The sequence below is a fragment of the Oncorhynchus mykiss genome, chromosome 19 (genome assembly GCF_013265735.2).
Source record: "Oncorhynchus mykiss isolate Arlee chromosome 19, USDA_OmykA_1.1, whole genome shotgun sequence".
Lineage (NCBI taxonomy): Eukaryota > Metazoa > Chordata > Actinopteri > Salmoniformes > Salmonidae > Oncorhynchus > Oncorhynchus mykiss.
In genome coordinates, this window is record NC_048583.1 from 16658463 (window position 1) to 16677095 (window position 18633).

Here is an 18633-nt window from a genome sequence, read left to right on the forward strand (position 1 = left end):
AGATGTTGTTGTCCTGGCACCACACTGCCAGGTCCTCCTCCCTGTAGGCTGTCTCATTGTCATTGGTGATCAAGCCTACCACCGTCATTTAAAGGTTTATATGATCAAATCAAAGTTTATTGGTGGCGTACACAGTTTATTGGATGTTAGTTACTAGCTAAATGCTTGTTACCAGCTCCTAACAGTGCAGTACAATGTCAAACAATGAAAAATTCAAATGAAGAAATAACAGAACGAATCAATCCAAATAACACTATCAATAATCCAAATAGCCATCGGTGGTGCGTATATACACAGGATGAATGATATGTACAGCAGTAGATGTATTAGAATGAGCTATTTCGAGAATACTGTATATACAGTGGGGCAAAAAAGTATTTAGTCAGCCACCAATTGTGCAAGTTCTCCCACTTAAAAAGATGAGAGAGGCCTGTAATTTTCATCATGGGTACACTTCAACTATGACAGACAAAATGAGAAGAAAAAATCCAGGAAATCACATTGTAGGATTTTTTATGAATTTATTTGCAAATTATGGTGGAAAATAAGTATTTGGTCACCTACAAACAAGCAAGATTTCTGGCTCTCACAGATCTGTAACTTCTTCTTTCAGAGGCTCCTCTGTCCTCCACTCGTTACCTGTATTAATGGCACCTGTTTGAACTTGTTATCAGTATAAAAGACACCTATCCACAACCTCAAACAGTCACATTCCAAACTCCACTATGCCCAAGACCAAAGAGCTGTCAAAGGACACCAGTAACAAAATTGTAGACCTGCACCGGGCTGGGAAGACTGAATCTGCAATAGGTAAGCCGCTTGGTTTGAAGAAATCAACTGTGGGAGCAATTATTAGGAAATGGAAGACATACAAGACCACTGATAATCTCCCTCGATCTGGGGCTCCACGCAAGATCTCACCCCGTGGGGTCAAAATGATCACAAGAACGGTGAGCAAAAATCCCAGAACCACACGGGGGGACCTAGTGAATGACCTGCAGAGAGCTGGGACCAAAGTAACAAAGCCTACCATCAGTAACACACTATGCCGCCAGGGACTCAAATCCTGCAGTGCCAGACGTGTCCCCCTGCTTAAGCCAGTACACGTCCAGGCCCGTCTGAAGTTTGCTAGAGAGCATTTGGATGATCCAGAAGAAGATTGGGAGAATGTCATATGGTCAGATGAAACCAAAATATAACTTTTTGGTAAAAACTCAAATCGTCGTGTTTGGAGGACAAAGAATGCTGAGTTGCATCCAAAGAACACCATACCTACTGTGAAGCATGGGGGTGGAAACATAATGCTTTGGGGCTGTTTTTCTGCAAAGGGACCAGGACGACTGATCCGTGTAAAGGAGAGAATGAATAGGGCCATGTATCGTGAGATTTTGAGTGAAAACCTCCTTCCATCAGCAAGGGCATTGAAGATGAAACGTGGCTGGGTCTTTCAGCATGACAATGATCCCAAACACACCGCCCGGGCAATGAAGGTTCCAGCAACATTTCAAGGTTCCTGGAGTGGCCTAGCCAGTCTCCAAATCTCAACCCCATAGAAAATCTTTGGAGGGAGTTGAAAGTCCGTGTTGCCCAGCAACAGCCCCAAAACATCACTGCTCTAGAGAAGATCTGCATGGAGGAATGGGCCAAAATACCAGCAACAGTGTGTGAAAACCTTATGAAGACTTACAGAAAACATTTGACCTCTGTCATTGCCAACAAAGGGTATATAACAAAGTTTTGAGATAAACTTTTGTTATTGACCAAATACTTACTTTCCACCATAATTTGCAAATTAATTCATTACAAATCCTACAATGTGATTTTCTGGATTTTTTTTTCTCATTTTGTCTGTCATAGTTGAAGTGTACCTATGATGAAAATTACAGGCCTCTCTCATCTTTTTAAGTGGGAGAACTTGCACAATTGGTGGCTGACTAAATACTTTTTTGCCCCACTGTAAATACAGTGTGTATAAAAAAAGAAGAGGGAAGTGTCCAATGTTTCTATGCATGGGACAGCAGTGTTGAATGTGTTTGTGAGTATGGGTGTATGCATGTGTCTGAGCGTATACAGTGCCTTGCGAAAGTATTCGTCCCCCTTGAAATTTGCGACCTTTTGCCACATTTCAGGCTTCAAACATAAAGATATAAAACTGTATTTTTTTGTGAAGAATCAACAACAAGTGGGACACAATCATGAAGTGGAACGACATTTATTGGATACTTTTTTAACAAATCAAAAACTGAAAAGTTGAGCGTGCAAAATTATTCAGCCCCTTTACTTTCAGTGCAGCAAACTCTCTCCAGAAGTTCAGCGAGGATCTCTGAATGATCCAAAGTTTAAAGCCGGATTTGGATACAAAAAGATTTCCCAAGCTTTAAACATCCCAAGGAGCACTGTGCAAGCGATAATATTGAAATGGAAGGAGTATCAGACCACTGCAAATCTACCAAGACCTGGCCGTCCCTCTAAACTTTCAGCTCATACAAGGAGAAGACTGATCAGAGATGCAGCCAAGAGGCCCATGATCACTCTGGATGACCTGCAGAGATCTACAGCTGAGGTGGGAGACTCTGTCCATAGGACAACAATCAGTCGTATATTGCACAAATCTAGCCTTTATGGAAGAGTGGCAAGAAGAAAGCCATTTCTTAAAGATATCCATAAAAAGTGTAGTTTAAAGTTTGCCACAAGCCACCTGGGAGACACACCAAACATGTGGAAGAAGGTGCTCTGGTCAGATGAAACCAAAATTGAACTTTTTGGCAACAATGCAAAACGTTATGTTTGGCGTAAAAGCAACACAGCTGAACACACCATCCCCACTGTCAAACATGGTGGTGGCAGCATCATGGTTTGGGCCTGCTTTTCTTCAGCAGGGACAGGGAAGATGGTTAAAATTGATGGGAAGATGGATGGAGCCAAATACAGGACCATTCTGGAAGAAAACCTGATGGAGTCTGCAAAAGACCTGAGACTGGGACGGAGATTTGTCTTCCAACAAGACAATGATCCAAAACATAAAGCAAAATCTACAATGGAATGGTTCAAAAATAAACATATCCAGGTGTTAGAATGGCCAAGTCAAAGTCCAGACCTGAATCCAATCGAGAATCTGTGGAAAGAACTGAAAACTGCTGTTCACAAATGCTCTCCATCCAACCTCACTGAGCTCGAGCTGTTTTGCAAGGAGGAATGGGAAAAAATGTCAGTCTCTCGATGTGCAAAACTGATAGAGACATACCCCAAGCGACTTAGAGCTGTAATCGCAGCAAAAGGTGGCGCTACAAAGTATTAACTTAAGGGGGCTGAATAATTTTGCACGCCCAATTTTTCAGTTTTTGATTTGTTAAAAAGTTTGAAATATCCAATAAATGTCGTTCCACTTCATGATTGTGTCCCACTTGTTGTTGATTCTTCACAAAAAAATACAGTTTTATATCTTTATGTTTGAAGCCTGAAATGTGGCAAAAGGTCGCAAAGTTCAAGGGGGCCGAATACTTTCGCAAGGCACTGTATATGAGTGCAGAGTCTGCGTGTGTGTGAGAGAGCTTGTGTGTGTATTTTGTGTGAGTGAGCAGGTGTATGTGTGCAAAAAAAGTCTCTACGATGCAGGACAGGCAGACAGCCAGTGATGGCTGTTCAACAGCCTGATGGTCGGATGTTAGAAGCCGTCCCGGAGCCTGTTGGTTCCGGCTCTGATGCTCCTGTACCGTCTGCCAGACGGTAGTAGAGGGAACAGTCCGTGGCTCGTTGGCTGAGGTCCATAATGATCTTCTTGGCCTTCCATCGACACAGAGTGGTGTAAATGACCTGGAGGGCCGGCAGCGTGCCCCCGATGGTGCTTTTGGCTGATCACACCACTCGCTGAAGAGCCGTACGTTTGAGGGTGATGCAGTTACTGTACCAGGCGGTGATGTAGCCCAACAGAAAGCGCTTAATGATGCATCTGTAGAAGTTTGTGAGTGTCGTAAGGGCAATGCCGAACTTCTTCACCATGGTGCTGATGTGATGTGACCATATCAGGTCCTCGGTGATGTGCACACAGAGGAACTTGAACCTTTTGACCCTCAACACTGTGGCCCAGTCTATGTGGAGGGGGGTGTGCTCTCCCTTCTGTCTCCTGTACTCCACAATCAGCTCCTTGGTTTTGTTGACTTTGAGAGGTTATTGTCCTGACACCACTCCGCCAAGGCTCCAACCTCCTCACTGTAAGCTGTCTCGTCATTGTTGGTAATCAGGCCTACCGCTGTCATGTCGTCGGCAAACTTGATTGTGTTGGAGTCGTGGGTGAACAGGGAGTACAGGAAGGGACTGAGCACACACCCCTGGGGGGCCCCCTGTATTAAACGTCAGCATGGCAAAGGTGCTGTTGCCTATCCTCAACAACTGGGGTCAGCCTTTTAGGAAGTCCAGGACCCAGTTGCACAAGGATGAGTTCCAAGGTAACGAGCTTTGAGGGAACTATGGTGTTGAAAGCTAAGCTATAGTCGGTATTCCTCTTGTTCAGGTGGGATAGTGTGTTCTTTTCTAGTGTGAATGTGATTGTGTCGTCTGTGGATCTGTTGGGACGCTAAGATGGAGGTGATGTGACCCTTGACTAGCCTCTCTAAGCACTTCCTGGTGACAGGAGTGAGTGCTATGGGGCAATATTGACATTTAGTTCAGTTACCTTAGATTGCTTGGGTACAGGAACAATGGTGGACATCTTGAAGCATTTGGGGATGGCAGACTAGGATAGAGAGATTGAATATGTCAGTAAAAACTCCAGCCGGCTGGTCTGCGCACGCCTTGGGATGCCGTCCGGGCTGGCAGCCATTTAAGAGTTAACAGTCCCTGCCACATGCTTTTTTGTGTCTGAGCCGTTGAATTGCAACTCCACTTTGTCCCTGTACTGACTTTCTGCTTCTTTGGTTGCCTTACGGAGTTTGTAGCTGGTCTGTTTGTACTCCATGTTCCGGGTCACCTTACCGTGGTTGAATGCTGTGGTTCCAAAGTTTTGCGCAAATACAGCCATCTATCCCTGGTTTTTGGTTGGGGTATGTTAGAAACGCTTTGCTGTACACACAGAAACATGACATTATAAAATGTTAACTACGGTCAAGCCTCTCTAACACTGCGATTCAAGTATCTAACAATATGGATCTATTGGAGTCTTTGCAATGATACAAAAATAACCAAGTCAATCAGCACAGAGTCAATTTTGTATTTAATTTCAACAAAATGGTCATACACTCACATAACATGAAGTACAGTACTTATATTGCACAAAATGATACATGATACTTTTCACTAACACTTTACCTTTAATGTAAATCTGGTACCTCACTTTAATAAAATACATGTTTAAATACTTTGGAAAAGGTTCAACATTACACACATCTTCACTATTTTATGTCAAGTAAATGTGAATTAAGGCACTCATTATCTCACTATAAAATACCAGTATCAACCTAAAGTGACAAGCAGTTAGGGTTGGACCCATCAATTAAGCATTTTTACAGACACCATCACACCAACCATCACCATATCATCTACTCTGCCTCATCATACTCATTCTTTCCTCAGTTCACCTCATCCAGTTCCCTACTACACCCAAAACCAACAGAACTACAAACAAACTAGTACTACTACATGTCACTAGACTCTATACATGGGCCGTGTGCATTTTCTGCTGGTGTATTCTGCGGTTGCGCCTCTCTGAGAACCTCTTCCCGTAGTGTGTGCAGGCGAACGGTCTCTCTCCCGTGTGGACCTTCAGGTTCATCTTCAGCTGGTGCTGGTGGGAGAACTGCTTCCCAAACTGGGGAAGCTGTTGGATTTCTCTCCTGTGTGGACCCTCTGGTGCCTTTTCAGGTTGAACGAGTGGGAGAAACTGGCCTGGCACAGGTGGCAGCCGAACGGTTTCTCCCCTGTGTGCATTCTCTGGTGTCTCTTCAGGTTGGAAGAGTCCGAAAAACTAGCCTGGCACAGGTGGCAGCTGAATGGTTTCTCCCCCGTGTGCATCCTCTGGTGGAGCTCCACTTGTTTGGGGAAACTGAAGGCTTTCCCACAGAACGAGCACGGGAAGCGCTTCTCTTTGGCCCTGCCACCTTTACTGATTACGTCTCTACTACTGTCATTTGTCAGTGGGCTTGTTGAGGCATTGTCAGAGTTCTGGTTTAACATTAGGAAATTGTGAGGAGGATGAAGGCCAGGGAGTGTCTGTGTTGTCTCAGGGTCCATGTTCCAGTTGATAGATCCTATAGAAGGCAGACTGAAGGCAGCACCTGTTAGGGGGTTAACCTGAGGCCCCATCAGTCTCTCTGAATCACAACTATAGGAGCAGGATGGAACATCACTAGCCAAGTCTATGTCTGTTCTCTCCCGTCGCATACGGACACCTCCCCATCCCTGCAGACCAAATCTACGCCTCGCCCTGGTCTCAGCCAGTCTGTTGTCATGGAGACTAAATTTGTTTGTTGTTTTATGTTCGACAGTCTGTTTCTGGTTGTGGTTAACAGCGTTGTTCCCCAGCCCAGAGTTGAAGATGCTGTCCCATCCACTGACCTCCACTATGTTGCCTCTAGTCCTGTCCTGCTCAGTGATATCATCCCCTGGGCCTTTGGCTGCACCGGTCTGGGTCTGGAAATCTAAGATGGATGCCCAGTCTCCTCTGTTAGCCTCCAGCCAACCACCTGCAAAAAAAGACTACAAACATGGCAGTGAAAAAACTCCATATCTAGAGTTGAGTCAATTACCTGGTGAAGTTCATACATTATAATGTGTGTGTTTTTCGGTAACTAAACATAAGTTATATTGATTTTATGAATGAAGAAATTAAATAATAGCCAGGTGCATCACTATTCCCAATGAAGATCTATTACTGTATGTAGGCTATATGTATTTCTCCCTTACCTTGCTCCCCCATCTTTAGTCCACTGAGCAGAGCAATGCTCTCTGATCCGTCTTCTATTGTCTCCTCTTTGACCAGCAGCAGATCAGGCTTCCCATCCTCCATGTCTACTGGCTGTAAGAGATACAGAGTGAGAGGATGTTGGATCCAGAAATCTGATATGAGCACCCTGCTATGGAGCATCTTCTGATTGGGCAATGAGGGATAGCTATGAGTACTATGCAAACGCATTAGTCAATTTGATTACTTGACACTCTTTAATGGTTTGATCATTCAAAATGCATGGTCCCACACTTAAGACAACGAATCAAGACCTGGGCCTGTATCCACAAAGCCTCTCAGAGTAGGAGTGCTGATCTAGGATCAGTTTTGCCTTTTAGATCATAATGAATAAAATTATATTAGATCAGCAGTCCTACTCTGAGAGGCTTTGTGGATACGGACCCTGACCTAATACCATTCAGACAGTAGTTCAGTGAGCTCACCTCAGTGAGACTGTGTGTGGTCCTGTGCTGCTCAGCTGGTTGCTCTGTGGGTTCAAGAGGTGTAGTCTGGTTGTCCTCCGTGATCATGGGACCCTCAGGTTTCCCCAGACCCTCCTCACACCCCTCCTCCTTCACCAGCAGCACGTCTGGACCCTCCTCCTCCTGGAAGAGACAGGTGATACAGATTACACAGACATACATTCCCTCAGGTACGTACACACAGATAAACACTTTCAATATGGAGTGTTTACCCATCCCCACTATGTTTGAGTCTCATACGATTTCACAAATTCCTGTACATGCAAATGTAACCGCAAAATTATTGGCACCCTTGATAAAGATCAGGGAAAATACTAAACAAAAAAAATTGTTCATCTTTATCAAGTTTCCATAATTTAGGACCCCATTGAATATGCCTTATATACAGTATATATAATTAAAGTAGTTGAATGGAAATAATGAAACATCATATATCCTACACAGTGGAAACACTGTGACCGACTTTAGGCTTAAGCCATATATATATATATATAAAAAATTCACAGAATGTCTGGATGCAATATTCTACCCAGGAATATTCAACACTGAAATATGTTACTCTCGTTATTCCAAATGTATCTGGCTTTTTTTTCTGCTGACAACAATGAACATTCATCAGTCTTTGATGCTGGGTTTGATCTAAACGTTAGAAGCTATCGAGTGGAATGGTTACTTTCTATAGCTCGGTATCCATTCAATTGACGACAGATTTGAAAGAAAACGTGCACATTTTCCCACCAGTGGTGTTTCCACCAAACTGACATGATGCAGATAAAAAAAATCATTGCGTGATGACGTAGCGCACACGAAATGTACTTTTTCGCTTACGTTCTCACGTACAGAATACAAATATTACGTTCAATGTGTTTCCATCGCATTTTCAACTCTACGGATAGTTTTGTCATACAAACTGTTGCGTTAAATAGAAAATGTGCCTAATCTGGTCTTGGCACGTGGGCTCTAGCCAACAGCTCGCATATACAGTACGGGTAGGCTAGTCTACGTCATGATATTATTATGGAAAACAGCAAGAATATTTATTTGTCAAACGTAAGTCAAGCCTTGATATTTCTTTGAAAATGAGCATCAAGATCACCGTGCACTTACGCCACCCTCGGGAGCCTAACTAACGAGCCTAGTCGTAGTGGGAGGACCACACACCATGTCATCGCGTGACTCCAAGTTTACTTCGATATGATGGCTTTTATATCAACATTTGCGCATAGAGGCGTTTCCACCGCCCATTCTCTCATAATGAATTTTACAGACGCAAAAAGATCCCATGTCGAACAAACAAATTCTGTCGGCATTTAGAAAATTGTACCGAAACTTCCTGTTTCCATCACAGCTGCCATGATTTTTTTTTCCTCGGTATGACTTTACTTGCACAAAATCTGAGAATGGAAACGTGGTTCATGTTATAGAGTGGAATGTTTTTTCTGCTCCTGTGTGGACCTAGAGGTATATTTTTAGCTGGTCCTGGTGAGAGAACCTCTTCTCACACTGGAGGCAGCTGTAGGATTTCTCCCCGGTGTGGACCACCTGGTGCCTCTTCTGGTGTCCAGCTTGGGTAAAGTGCATACTGGGTACAGCTGAAGGATTTCATCCCTGTTTGGATCCTATACACTACTACTGTACTGGTTCCAGTCCTCTCTAGACAGATCAGTCTGTGTCTCTAAACCCAAGGGCATGTTGCCAGGGTCGAAATGGGATTGAATCGGGTTACTCTGTGAGTCGGGAGCAGGAGGACAGTCCAGTGGCCCCAGCTCCAGTCTCTCTAGGTCTGATCTCTGGTCAGATCCTTTGTGCAAGAGCCTTTGTGTTAAAGTCTCTGTCTCTGACTTGAAGACAGTGTTCTGCGTTCTACTGACCTCCGTGATGCTGCGGCAGGTCCTGGGTTGGGGCGTAGCAGTGCGGTTCTCCGTGGCTACAGGGGGCGTCCCAATCTCGATGTCTCTTCTGTGTCGTGGGTCCTCTCCTTCAGACCTCTCCTGCTTGACCTCAGGACCTCTAGCCTCTACATCTGCAGACTGACACAACAAGGGAGGTTATTATTGGTACATGAGTTGAATTGGATAACAATGTCATAGAGAAGTCTCACAAGCTCCCCTATGGTAGATAAATAAGGATGATCTAGAAGAAAAAGAAACGCACACTGTAGGAGCTCAGATGCAAAAATTTAATTACCAACGTTTCAACAGCCAAGCTGTCTTCATCAGGGTATAATCACAAACACTGCGGGATGACTCGTTTATGTAGCGTCAAAAGACACAGGTGTCTGTAATCATGGCCAAGAGTGGCCTAATATAATTGGTTAATTATCAAATATTAAAATGTCATACAAAAAACAGCATACAAACAACAAATGGATAGCTTACGATCATAGACAAATATGACTACACAAGCTTACAAACAATTACAATGGCAAAGTCACAATAATCACAAGAATGGCTTCAGGTCAAAGTCTACGATGAGACCGAAGGGCGCAAGGGTCTTTAAGTTAAAGATCCAGGCAGCCTCTCGTTTTAACAATAAATTATCAAGGTCACCCCTTCTCCTAGGGAGGGTGACATGTTCGATGCCAATATAACGCAGAGACGAAATCGAGTGGCCTGCCTCCAAGAAGTGGGCCGCAACTGGATTTTTAATTTTTTTATTTCACCTTTATTTAACCAGGTAGTCTAGTTGAGAACAAGTTCTCATTTGCAACTGCGACCTGGCCAAGATAAAGCATAGCAGTGTGACAACACAGAGTTACACATGGAGTAAACAATTAACAAGTCAATAACACAGTAGAAAAAAAAGAAGAAAAAAAAGAGTCTATATACATTGTGTGCAAAAGGCATGTAAGTAAAGTTTTTACACCTAATGGTGCTACGATGCTCTGAGATACTTACTTTTAATTCGCGCTTTGTTTTACCTACATAATTTTTACCACAAGGACAAGTTATAAGATAAATAACTGCCTTAGTGGAGCACGTAATAACACATTTGATTGGGATCGATTTCCCTGTTTGTGGGTGTTTGAAGGATGTACATTTATAAGTGCCATTGCATTGAGCACAGCCATTACATTTGTAATTTCCATCCAGTAGGGACGCAAATAGACGTTGTTCAGAAATATCTTGGGGTGGTAAATCAGTGTACCAATTGGTCTCTGAGATTTCTGCCCCGCGAGAATACGACAAAGGGAAGGTCCGAAAACACATTATCGAGACGATCATCGCATTTTAGGATGTGCCAATGTTTGTGAACAATTCCCTTAATTTGTTCAGAGCACTTTGAATAGCGGGTAGTTAGAACACAAGAATGCGTGTTTTTGCGAGACTGACCTTGAAAAAGGTCATGTTTCGTTTTGTTTTGAATTTTCTCAATGGCAATATTAATCGGATCATTCTTGTAGCCCCTCTCCTTGAACTTTCTTTGCGTCTCAGCCATATTTCTGTCGAAATCTGATTGTTTTTTGCAAATTATTTTGATTCGACAGAATTGGCTGTAGGGCAAACTATTTTTCAAGAGAAGTGGGTGACAACTATCAGCCCTCAACAAACTGTTACGATCAGTAGGTTTTCTGTAAATTGTATAGAACATTATCTTCACACAAGATCAGAAGATCAAAAAAACTGATTTGACGTGTGTCAGATTGCATAGTAAATCTCAGATGCTCAGAACAGGAGTTAAGAAAAGCATGGAACGCCTGGAGCTGTTTTGCATCACCCTTCCATAGAACAAAAATATAATCAATATACCGTTTCCAAATAATGACGTGAGACAAGAAAACATTTTTGAGAGGATTGAAAAAAGACTGTTTCTCCATGCAACCCACATACAAATTAGCATAGTTAGGAGCCATGGGGGATCCCATAGCAGTACCTTTCGTCTGAATAAAGAAATCATTTAGAAACATGAAATAGTTATGTGTGAGTACTATTTCAGCCAATGTTATAATGCAGGCACTGGAAGGAAATTCATTAGGGTCACGTTGCAGAAGAAAATGTTCCATAGCTTCAATGCCGTCCTCGTGTGGAATATTTGTGTATAACAACTCAACATCAAAAGTAACTAACAAGGTATTCTCAGGGAGAGGATCAATAGATTCAATGATAGAGATCATACTGCTGGTGTCCTTTATAAAGGAGGGGAGCTGTTCTGCTAGTGGTCTAATAAAAAAGTCAACAAAAGTAGATAGAGGGGCCGTTACTGCATCAATGCCCGCTACAATAGGGCGCCCTGGAGGTTGTGTAACATTCTTGTGTAATTTCGGCAAAGTGTAGAAAGTGGCAATTTTAGGGTGTTGAAATCATGTTATTTTTTGGTTATCTACCAGAACTTAAATACCAATCTAGGACAGTAAAGATAGTGTTCTGAAATTGGAAGTGGGGTCACTTCTGAGTTTCTTGTAAAAGGTGTTGTCAAGCAGCTGTCTATGACACTCATGTACATAAACTGTCCTATCCATGAGTACAACTGACCCACCCTTATCAGCAGGACGAATAAGGACTGACGTATCGGATTGTAAATCAAGCAAAGCTTGTTTTTCATCTTTAGGTAAATTATGGAAAGATTTGGACCCCTGTTTATTATTCTTAAGGAGATTTCCAACATCATTTTCCACAAGTCTGCAATATGTCTCGAGCGAGTGATTGCGTTTGGCTGGAGGTATAAAATAACTCTTGCTTCTAAAAGGAGTCGGAGTATGTGCAGGAGAGCAACCTACTGGTTCAATAGAAGTGTCAGAATTAGGGGAGCTAAAGTATTCCCTTAAGCGGATATTTCTAAAAAACTTAAACATGTCTACCTTAACATCAAAATCGTTGCACTGGGTTGTAGGCACAAAATATAACCCTTTATTAAGCAAAGAACCTACTGATCGTAACAGTTTGTTGAGGGCTGATAGTTGTCACCCACTTCTCTTGAAAAATTGTTTGCCCTACAGCCAATTCTGTCGAATCAAAATAATTTGCAAAAAACAATCAGATTTCGACAGAAATATGGCTGAGACGCAAAGGAAGTTCAAGGAGAGGGGCTACAAGAATGATCAGATTAATATTGCCATTGAGAAAATTCAAAACAAAACGAGACATGACCTTTTTCAAGGCCAGAAATACACCCTTGAGTTTGAAATAGTTGAGGCTAGTCAACAGCCATTACTGTCAGCTTCTACATGTGAGCGCCTTGGGCTTATTAACTTCACCATCCCAGCTGATCTTAACATTATAGACAAAGTCCAGGCTGGGCCCCTGAGCAAGGAGACACTCCTAAGCAAAGTACCATGATGTCTTCAACGCACCGGTTGAGTCAGTTCCCGGGGAAGTCCACTTTGAGTTGGACGCAGCAATCCAGCCTGTCCAGTGTGCACCCCGCAATGTACCAGTGGCCATGAAAGCAGCTACGAAGGCTCAGCTTGACAAATACGAAGCAGATGGCCACATCATATCCGTCACCGAGCCTACAGACTGGATAAGTAATATGGTTATCGTCAAGAAACTAGACAAGCTACGGATATGCATTGATCCTTAAACACCTCAACCGGGCTCTGCGACATTCACATTACATTATGCCCACGTTGGAGGATGTTCTTTACAAGCTCCCAAAGGCCAGAGTCTTCACACTCGTGGATGCCAGAGATGCCTTCCTGCAGTGCAAGCTCGACGAGCCCGGCAGCTACATGACCACCTTTTGGACACCCTGGGGCAGGAAGAGGTGGTTGAAGCTTCCGTTTGGTGTCTCTGTGGCTCCAGAGGTGTATCAGTGGAAACAGCATGAGCTGTTGATGGGACTCAGTGGCGTGGAACCCATAGCAGATGACATCCTCGTAGTGGGCTGTGGGGACAGTGATGAGGAGGCAGAATGTGACCATGACGCCAAGCTGCTGGCCCTGATGGTCAGATGCAGACAGATCAAGCTAAGGCTAAGCATAAAAAAGTTTCAGTTTAAAGTGCCAGAGGTCCGCTTTCATGGGCACATCTTGTCCTTCGTCACCTACCTGGCCAAATTCCTACCGAACAAGGACACCATCTGGCATTGGCCCCCAAAACATGACGCAGCGGCGAGGGAAATAAAACAACTGGTCACCCAGACACCTGTACTGCGATACTACAATGTGTCAAAGTGACACGCTCAGCAGGGCTACTGCATCAGGCACTCACACACGCTCCATGCATGAACAACATGCAGTGTGCAGCTTACAAACAGAGCAAGTGGATGTTGAACACATCAACCAGGCTGACTACCTCAATGTTACGGACCAGCGCCTTATACAAATCAGACAGCACACAGACAGGGACGAGCAACTCCAGGCATTGAGGTCTGTGATTCTGATGGGCTGGCCCGACTGCAGGGAAGAAACTGCTTTAGCCGTCAGAGAATATTGGCCAGTCAAAGAGGAGCTCAGTGTTCAAAACGGAGTAATATTCAAGAGTCAGAGAGTCGTTATTCCCCGGTCTCTGCGCCCTGAGATGTTAGCACGTGTGCACTCAAGTCACATAGGAGGTGAGGCCTGTTACAGACAAGCACGTGACACACTGTATTGGCCAGGAATGCAGAGTGAAATCAAAGACTATGTCAGTAAATGCACAATCTGCATGAATATTCCATTGAGCAACAGAGAGAGACGATGATGTCCCACGAGCTACCGATGCGCCCCTGGCAGATAGTAAGTCTAGATCTCTTCCAGCACAGTGGCAAAGACTTTCTGCTGGTAGTCGATCATTACTCAGACTTTTGGGAGATCGACCTCCTCCCCGACCTCTCAGCAGAGACAACGATCAAACGCTGCAAGGCTCAGTTTGCCCGCTATGGCCAGCCAGATAGGGTAATTTCAGACAATGGACCCCAATTCTCCGGAGTTGAGTTCCGAAAATTTGCTGCAGGATGGGAATTCGAGCACGTCACTTCATCACCACGACACCCAAAGGCTAATGGGAAGGCGGAGTCCGCAGTAAAAATCGCAAAGAACCTCTGCAAAAAGGCTCTGCGAGAGGGCAAAGATGCCTGGAAAGCAATCCTGCAGTGGCGCAATTCCCCGACAGAAGGCATGGATAGCAGCCCGGCACAGCGCCTCATGGCACAGCGCTTAAAAGCAGTTCTGCCAGTAGCCAGCACTCTCCTAGAGCCATGTGTGGTGACAGACGTGCTGGTGAAGCTACGTCACAGAAGACAGGTCTCCAAGTTCATCTACGACAAATCAGCAAAAGACTTACCTGAGCTCAGGGTGGGTGAAACGGTGCGAATGAAGCCCCTACCAGGGGACCGGACAGGCCTCTGGAGACTCGGATCCTGTGTACAGAAAGTGGCACCACACATGGCTCCAGTACCGTAACAGGGTTGACCTTCGGATTGCTGAGCCAGCACCTACTCAGAACCCTGATGGCCAAAGGGGTCGCATGACAAAAGACTTAATCTGTAGGTTTCCCATCAGGGATTGTTGACAGACAGATAAAAGTGAAGAGAATATCAAAATGTGTTGTTACCTGAGGAAAAAAATAAAAAAAATAATACTAAACTGTTCATGTTGGAAATTGTTACTATTTTATTAAATGGAAGATGTTATAAAAGTAAGATGCCATCTGTTGGTAAATGTGTTTTACCGGGGTGCTTGAGATACCCGGATGTGTTCTGATGTACTGAACAAGACTGGTTACTCGCATCAATGCCTCTGTCTCGTCATTTAACATTCAAGCCTTAATTAATTAATGGGCCACATTTTATGTACTGTCATTTTTCATGTTACACTAACCTCTATCACGATAACTTGCTGGGTCGAGGTTCCACTCCCCTCATCAACAGTGATTGGTTGGTCTCTCCACACGTTGTGACCTGCTGGCTTCCCAAAGCTCCTGTGGCCTCCAGTGAGAAGTCCTGAGAGAAAGAGGTGGTGGTGAGGTACTGTCAATATATTGTACACTATTGACACTGCTTGTGTAACAGTATAACTTTATAAACAGTCCCCTCGCCCATACACTGCCTGTGTAATAGTATAACTTTATAAACCGTCCCCTCGCCGGGCTCGAACCACAGTTGTTGCACACATCAACAACTGACACGCATCGTTACCAATCGCTCCACAAAGGCCGCTGCCCTTGCAGAGCAAGGGGAACTACTACTTCAAGGTCTCAGAGCAAGTGACGTCACCGACTGAAACGCTATTTAGCTCGCACTACCGCTAGCAGCGTTACACTTTTGACCTCCTCCTTTTCCGCAGCAAACAGTGATCCGGGTCAACAGCATCAATGTATAACTTTAGACCGTCCCCTCGCCCATACCCGGGCGCGAACCTCTGCACACATCAACAACAGTCACCCACGAAGCATCGTTACCCATCGCTCCACAAAAGCCGCGGCCCTTGCAGAGCAACTTCAAGGTCTCAGAGCAAGTGACGTCACCTATTGAAAGGCTATTTAGCTCGCACCACCGTTAACTAAGCTAGCCGTTTCACATCCGTTACACCTGCAACTGGGTAAAGTTCATGATGCGGTTGACCTTAAAGGGCCCCAGGACCAAAGATCCACCACTATATTTTACAGTAAGGTGTGAGGTTATTTTCTGCTCATGCATTCTCATTTCGAAGACAAACCCACCATTGGTGTGCGTGGCCATAGAGCTCTATTTCATGTTATCCAACAAATTATTCTGATTAATAAGGCTGTAATACACAATGAATTGGGATATACAGCCTGAAACTAATGCCTGCAAATGTAAAATTTAAATTTAAAACGTACTATACATTTAAACTTACTCTGGCAGACAAAATATAGACAGGAAAGTATTGTTTACCCAACTTTTTAGAGAGCTGGTGGGTATATGGTTCAGTTTGGCACCAAGGTAAAAAAAAAAATTGGGGGGATATTCGTTTTTCATCTTCAATAGCTATGTCAGGACAATGAAAATGGTATATTCTGAATCAGAGGAGGATTGTGAACAATCCAGTTACTAGCAGTTGATATTACGATGTCAATAAATGAATCTTAAATGGCGCTTGCTTTTTAAATGACTGAATATATACAGGGCAATTTAGCAATTAGGATTTTATTTGTAACGGTTTGATAAATTAGGCATTGTTGCACTCTGTTGGCATATAGATAAATGCACATATTTTTTCCATTTTTACTCAGAAAGAAAGCATGCAAGTACTCCAACAGTCGAAAAATGTCAATGCCCATCCCTATTATTTTCAAACTGTATATACCAATAAATTGTGTATTGCAGCCTGATTAATCTGACTACCAACAAATGTAAGTTTGCTAAATGGCATTGGCACTTGGATTGGAACCGGTGCCCTGGTCAGATGAAATGAAAATTGAACTCTTGAGTGCCTATTCAGTAATCTGGCCCTGGATGTAAGGTAACACTTCTCATAACTTGTTGATACACAATTTATTGATTGACTATGTTCCATGCATCACTTAATTTTTTTTTGAGTATGACAATTGGAAATTCGGTAAAGAATATTTTTGCAAGAATAATTTGCACTTAATTGACATGGCTGGTTAAAAATATATATATGTGCAAGATAGCCAAGTAATCAGGGGAAGTATGGTATACTATCCAAAAACTGACAAAGACCCAATTCTGTAACACATCTGAACACATGCGCAGAGGGGAACGGGGCGACAGGGCCAGCAGCCTTCTGTAGAATGTACCTCTTGTCATTCCTCTGTATCGGTCCAGGATGTTGACACTACTAGATCGACTGGCGAGAACGCGCTCTCGCATTGTCCTCTCTGCGCGCTCCCGTGCCACCTTCAGTTCCAGTAGCTGTAGTTTCCTCCGCAGTCCTCTGTTTTCTTTCTGGCTTTGAGTTATTTCCAAACGAAACACTGCATAGTCGTCGTCTACGAGTTTACATATATCTGCCACGGCTGTATTTGCTAGCTCCTCCATGATGGAGGCTATTTGAGTGTGAAAAACCATATGGTTAGCCATTGTTAGCAGCTAGCTAGCGTTACCTAGATAACATATATCAACCAAGTCTCCCAGCGCGAATTAAAGACGGCCTGAGGTAAGTATGTGATGCTGTGCAGTTAAATTAATCATATTTTGAGTTTCAGGGTGTTAATAAACGTCTAGATAACTATAAAAACGCTAACATCGAAATCGTTCTTGGTCCTTGTTCGCTTCCGTTTACTTAAGAGAAAGGATCTTATTGGTGTGCGTCATAGGTTGAATGGTATAATTAGATGAAAAATGTATGCGTGCTATTCTTTGAAATACGGTACTGCTTATTACATTACATCAAATATCCTATGATCAGTATTTTTTTAAGCTGAGAGCTGACGTGTTTATGAAGAGCAGTGTGTTAGCAAGAATAGAGTAGAAAATAGCATGACTTTACCTCAGTAAGGTAAATATTCAATAGTCCTTGTTATAGTCTGACCAACTCAGTGGCCTTGTGGTTAGTGTCTGCCCTGAGATTGGAAGGTTGAGTTCAATCCCTGGCCGAGTCATACCAAAGACTGTAAAAATGGGCCCTGATGAGTCTAGGCTTGGCACTCAGCATTAAGGAGCTAGATTAAGGCTAAGGCCCTGCAATAGACTGCGTCTTGTCCAGGGGGTGTACTTGTACGTCAAGCTGCCTCACACTACAGAAATAGGAGATGAGCTAAGGTTCATGCAAGGCTACTTACTTGTTATAGCCTATGTTTACCATCTCTCTAAAAACAGTTTTTTACAAATGACAAGTTAACAAAGCATTACCCCAATACACTTAACATAACTATAATATAACAGCTAAAGAATGGTTCCCAGATATCCCCTGCGCACATCTCACACTGCTACGATTTCTTCCCGTTGTGGACACTCCTATGTCTATAAGGTTACTTGGGAAGGAGAAGCTCTTGTAACATAGTTTGCACATGAAGGGACTCTCCTTGAGGCAGCTGAGGAAGGTTAGACCCAGGTCCCTTCTATGAACCCTTTCAGTAGGCATTAGACGGGACCCTGAAAGAGAAGACTACCACTAGAGGGGTCTCCCGCCACTCCCTGTGAAGGTTGAATCCCAGGGTGACCTGCTCTGTTCAGCATGGATACTGTGGTGTTTGTATCATAGGAACAAGATGGTCTATCAGCCACAAGTCCTGCTTCATCCCTGCACTGAGACTGTGAAGAGAAGGGTCTGGGCTGCAGACTGGATCCCTGACTGGAGTCTCTCTGATGACCACCTGTCCACTGGTTGTGTTCTACGTAGTGGTTGTGGTGGAGTCTCTGTCCCTTGCG

General features: G+C 43.7%; 3 protein-coding genes across 4 annotated transcripts in view; all 3 read right to left on the minus strand.

Annotated features, from left to right (window-relative positions):
• The window catches only part of LOC110498480 (zinc finger protein 184-like), a 350017-nt gene that overhangs the window by 193140 nt on the left and 138244 nt on the right, over positions 1-18633 (minus strand). The window lies entirely within an intron of this gene.
• Positions 1-18633, minus strand: part of LOC110498492 (gastrula zinc finger protein 5-1) — an 89768-nt gene that overhangs the window by 25992 nt on the left and 45143 nt on the right. The gene's annotated exons all lie outside the window — the stretch shown is intronic.
• Positions 5193-17380, minus strand: LOC110498477. 2 transcript variants are annotated; one of them, XM_021575111.2, is made up of 6 exons: positions 17061-17380; positions 15158-15279; positions 9291-9449; positions 7381-7539; positions 6898-7009; positions 5193-6677 (listed from the first exon to the last, which is right to left on the minus strand). In XM_021575111.2, the coding sequence occupies exons 1-6, from the start codon at positions 17341-17343 to the stop codon at positions 5770-5772; spliced, it is 1743 nt and encodes a 580-aa protein (XP_021430786.2). In that variant the 5' UTR covers positions 17344-17380; the 3' UTR covers positions 5193-5769. The 2 variants fall into 2 exon arrangements, with proteins under 2 accessions (XP_021430786.2, XP_036809661.1); XM_036953766.1 differs by having other exon boundaries at positions 7381-7542.